Source organism: Lynx canadensis, chromosome A1 (genome assembly GCF_007474595.2).
Source record: "Lynx canadensis isolate LIC74 chromosome A1, mLynCan4.pri.v2, whole genome shotgun sequence".
In the NCBI taxonomy this organism is placed as follows: domain Eukaryota; kingdom Metazoa; phylum Chordata; class Mammalia; order Carnivora; family Felidae; genus Lynx; species Lynx canadensis.
Genome location: NC_044303.2, coordinates 177,055,737 through 177,060,446, shown reverse-complemented (window position 1 = coordinate 177,060,446; position 4,710 = coordinate 177,055,737). Strand labels below are relative to the sequence as shown.

Below are 4,710 nucleotides of genomic sequence, written 5' to 3'. Positions count from 1 at the left end.
GCTGAGTTGTTTTGGGAGCAGGTAGCACACTACCTTACACATAGTAGGACCACATTTATGTCAGCGGTTTTGGAAAACCATCATCCTCATAATTCTAGCACGGCTCAGAAAGGAGAAGGCGTCTTTTTATATTATCCTGGGCAAAGTATTAAATTAAAAAAGCAACCCAAGCAAACGGTCCTTTCTTTTTGGCTCTGGGAACACTTGGGCTCCCTGTGTAACAGGGTAGGAATACATGGATAGACACCTGGATCTGATACTAAGAGTTCAGCTACAGTACCTGGTTTTTCACGACAGATCACTTTCCTACCTTCCTTGCAACCCAGCCACCTTGGACTGGAAGGGCCACCAAGGAGTAGGAGACCAGATCCCAAGACATACGTCAGGGAGGCCCTTGTCCAGATTGTTTCACTGAGGGGAAAGGGATCAGTTGGGGCTGCCCAAGAAACAAAGCATTGAGATTTCAATAGAAATGCCATAATTTATTCTGTTGTATAAAAAAAAGTCATCCTTATGTAACAAAATGTCTTTCTTAAAAGAAATATATTATTTCAGTTCATAAATAATCAAACATACAACTGCTGGCAACTAAAAAAAACAACAACACTGGTGCTTTCCATCAGTGCTGAACACAAACCTGCTTAGGACATATTTACAGGGTATTACAGTACTCAAAACACAAAAATTGAGGTATTTGGTTCTTCTAGGAGTAGACACGGACATTTGTGAAGGTAGACCACCTACACAAAAATAAATAAGGTATATTCTCATAGGTGTGTGTCGTCAGGAATGGTAATACTGGTAGGTATGTCAAGCATGAAGAGTTCCTACAAAAAACAGGAGCAAGCAAAAAGAAACCGGCTCCTTAACTGAGTCCTTTCCCTTCTGCCCCTTTTTGTCAGAGGGACTTGATGTACCCACTATATTGGTCCCGAACGTGCTGAGTTCAGCAAACGCCTTGATGCTAAATCATCACCATGACTGCTCAGGAACCCAGTGGAACTCGGGGTGAAATTAAATAAATAAGGACCAGCCCTCACGAGCCCCCTCCCCAGAGTTATTGCATTTCTCCTCAGGGCGCCTAGAGTCCCCGGGGGGTTGTGGAGATCACCTCCCGTGGCTTTTCAGCAGCTGGGAGAGGTCGTGATGGGGCTCTGAAGGTAGCTCAATGCACTGTTCGTGGAGTGGACGGGGATGGAGACAGGGAAGTTGAAGACGGTGGTAGTGGAGGTGCTGCGGTCCAGCACAGCCATGGCAGGGCTCCCAGCCTCTGCTGAGCAGTGTGGGGCCAGGACCTGGGACTCAAACTGCAGCAGCTGGCCCATGAAGCTGAAGTTGGGGGAAATGATGCTTCTCCTTTGCTTCACAAACTCAAAGGCCTCGTCCAGCTTGACTCGGTTAGTCCTCATGAGGTAAGCAAGGCAGATGGTGGCTGATCGGGAAATGCCTGCCTGGCAGTGGACAAACACCCTTCCTCCAGCGTTCTTGATGGAGTCTGGAAAACAAAGGGTGGCCAGTTACTCAAGAGCTCACGAGAACAACCCTAACCCCAGGCAGAGGGTGCCTAAGAAATGTGTGTCCTGTCCAGAGAATGGCAACATCACGTCACGCCGTCACACAGCGCTCTGTGGAGGCAACACAGGCATTGTGCAAAGAACAGCAAGGGATTTAAACCAAAACCAGGCATCTCCATGAAGCCGATGGGTAAGTCAACTCCATGTTCTGAACCTCGGTTTGCTAATTTATTAAATGGGGCACGAAATCCCTATTCTGCAGGGATGCTGCCTGCCCCAGATTGATATTAACGTACGGAGAAAGGCTCAGACAAATGTCATTCAAGTCCTTGCCATACAGTTGGGCTCAGTGACTAAAACGGGAGGAGCAAGGCAGACGTCCCAGGCATCTGTCCATTTACCTATGAAGTCAATTGCCTCGTTGAACCAGGAGCTGATGTCCGCCTTGTGGTTGTCTTCCACAGGGATGCTCTTGTATTGGTAGTGACCCTCAAAATGGTTGGGACAATTGGCCGAGACGTTGATCAAGGCAGTGATGCCCAAGGCGTCCAGCATGTCTTTTCGGGAAGCGTGATAGGCACTGCCCAGGTACAGAAAGGGCAGGATCTCCACCGGGCCACCCTGAAATCCAGAAATATCCACTTGTCAAGCTTCGCACAAAGTCAATTCCGGAGCCCATCCCCACAAAAACTCCCTGCTGGAAAGGTCAGTTTCAGATACTGAGCGAATTTAGTATTGTTGCCGGAGTATAAATAAATAGGGTAATAAACCCATTTGCCTGGGCAGAGCCACCAAGTTCATTTCTGTAACGCCAGCAATTAGACTCCGTTCCATCAGACCACTTAACCATGGGATAAATAACATCCCTGTGCCCCCTCCGTTATAAACTTGAAGGTTACTTTGTATATTCTCACTAGTACTGCTCTTCTTTGCCAGCTATTCCTTTCCCCCTCTGGCACGGGTCCCTACTAACCTGATCATAGAGCGGGGTGCTGCAAGAACTGCACCCTGATTCAGCGCTGTCAGGGACGCTAGTACTCAGGGGAAGGCTGAGCCCCATGGGGGTCGACTGTTTGCTGCACAGCTCCGGGCAGGAAGCCGAAAAAGCTTCATAGCCTCCTGGGAAGACAAAGAGACATATTTGTTTCCATTAGTATCCGGGACAGGGCACCTTCACACAACTCCCCCCACCCACCGGGGCTGAAGTTTACCCCGGAGAGGCCCAGACAAGTCTTTGTTCTTAAAGCCAAACAAAGCCACCGGGTCCCCAGAACAGGACTCGGGCGCCCACGCGCTCCCGGTGAGGCGGCTCGCAGGGGCTGAGGGCCAGGGGGGTCCCGCGGCAAGGCGGCGGGGAAGGGGAGGGGGCATGCGGCCGCCCGAGCTTCCCCGAGGGCGTACCTTTGAGGAAGAAGACTTGCGCGGCGCGCGCCTCGCGGCACAGCGCGCCAGCGGCCAGGGCCAGGGTGCCGTCGCGCTTGGCGCCGTCCAGGGCGGCGCTGCGCTCGTCCAGCAGCACCACGGCGTGGTAGGCGCCGGCCAGCAGGCGGCCGCGCAGCTCGGCGTTGGGCACGATGTGCTCCAGGCCCATGGCGCCCTTGGCCCGGCGCCGCACGATGGTGCTGAAGCGCACGTTGACCGAGCCGGCGATGTGGCCGGCGTTGAAAGCGAAGAAGGAGCGGCAGTCCAGCAGCAGGCACTGCGCCGCGCGCTCCCGCAGCAGCGTCCGCAGGCCTCCGGCGTCCAGGGAGCCCACTTCCATGACCATGGCCGGCCCCAGCGCCCCCAGCGTGCCTGTTTTAGGTGCTCTTTGTCCTCGGAAGCCAAGGGCAGGGCAACGGCTTTCGAGGAAGAGCCCGACCCTGGTTCTGTCTGCGCCGAACCCCAAACTGCCTTTAGACTGAGTGAGGGGGCGTCGTGCGGGACTCTCAGCCGCCTCGGCTTCTTTGCTGCTACCTTGACTGCCCCTCCGGCCCCAACCACACGTACAGCCCAGCGTCCTTCGCAGCGAGCTCGGCCCGGGGGAACGCGTTTATATGTGGCCTCTCTGGGGGCGGGGCGGGGCGGGGCGGGGAGAAGCGGGCGCGCAGGGGGAGGGGGTTTGTTTGTTTGAATGGTGCTCACGTGACCTGTGGTGACGTCACCCGCCCTACCCGGCTTGGCGCCGGCGGAGCCAGAGGCGAAGACGTCATCGGCCTCGGAGCGGGATCCGCTGGCTGCCTGCTGGCTCCGACCCCAGTCCGGCCGTCCGGCCTGCGCCTGGCGTGTCCCTGGGGATCCGGCCTGCGCCGCTCTCCCGGCCCAGAGGCGAGGTGGCGGGAGCACTGCCAGCCAAGGGCTGACCTCAAGGATCCAAGCGGCGGCGTGCCCGCAGCCTCTCCTCCCTCTTCCCTGCACCCCTCCCCGCGCTCCCCTCCGCCACAGCCCCGATCGGAAAGGGGCTTCCTGCGCTTTTGCATACACGTGTGCCCCTTTCGCTCATTGCCTCGTCACCCACCACCAGGCACTGACAGGCTCCCCAGGAGAAGCGATTTACTTGACCAATGTCACAATGCTGGGGGTAGGGGTACAGAGAAGAACTGAAATGAGGGTTGGAGAAAAATTAACAAGTCTGTCGGTGGAAATGTCATTCCTACTAAGGATAACCGGGGTGAGTTGGGGTGGAGAAGTAAGTTCAGGGAAAAGTTTTCCTGTTTTCCAGATTTGCTCTCCGGCTACTTTAGAAAAACATACATTTAACAAGTCAAATGCCTTCCAATTGAAGCACCACAGGGAACAAGTTATCCCCAGGCAAGTAGTTCTAGTGGACTTTGAGCCGAGAAAGGCGAGTAAGAGGGCTGAAATCTCAAGTATGGGATCGCAAGGTGTCGTGGATTTCGGGGTTCGGCGTTTGGGGAGGCGACCCCCAGCGTGGCTCGACAGCGCCCCCCAGAGGTCACAGGACACGTTTCTGGTCGCGTTCGCCTAAGATAGGTCGAGCCTCTCCAGGTCTCTACTCCACGAGTATATACTGTTAGGGCGCTTAGGATGAGCTGGACGCAGGGGCTTCAACCCCCAAGTCCTGACTCTTGTCATCTCTACGGACTGAATCCGAAATCCAGTCCTAGGGCGCTTCAAGAGTCCAGGACAAACGTTTGGGAAGACCCCGTGCGGCCACCCGCACAGCGTCAGTGACGGCCCCCTGGGCAGTGGAGGG

The 4,710-nt window shown here is 55.2% G+C and overlaps 1 protein-coding gene across 1 annotated transcript; it reads right to left on the bottom strand.

Annotated features, from left to right (window-relative positions):
• Nucleotides 1–461: 461 nt before the first annotated feature.
• Nucleotides 462–3,514, bottom strand: DUSP1 (dual specificity phosphatase 1). The gene is made up of 4 exons (XM_030327581.1): nt 2,916–3,514; nt 2,488–2,633; nt 1,916–2,135; nt 462–1,495 (listed from the first exon to the last, which is right to left on the bottom strand). Exons 1-4 carry the CDS (start codon nt 3,280–3,282, stop codon nt 1,125–1,127), a joined length of 1,104 nt encoding a protein of 367 aa, XP_030183441.1. The 5' UTR covers nt 3,283–3,514; the 3' UTR covers nt 462–1,124.
• Between the last annotated feature and the right edge of the window lie 1,196 nt (nt 3,515–4,710).

Excerpts from the sequence above, each read along its gene's own strand:
- DUSP1 (XM_030327581.1), bottom strand. The coding sequence starts at position 3,282 with ATGGTCATGGAAGTGGGCTCCCTGGACGCCGGAGGCCTGCGGACGCTG. Across the intron at positions 2,634-2,915 it reads GCAAGTCTTCTTCCTCAAAG|GAGGCTATGAAGCTTTTTCG; the intron begins GTACGCCCTCGG and ends TTGTCTTCCCAG. Across the intron at positions 2,136-2,487 it reads GCACCCCGCTCTATGATCAG|GGTGGCCCGGTGGAGATCCT; the intron begins GTTAGTAGGGAC and ends TCTGGATTTCAG.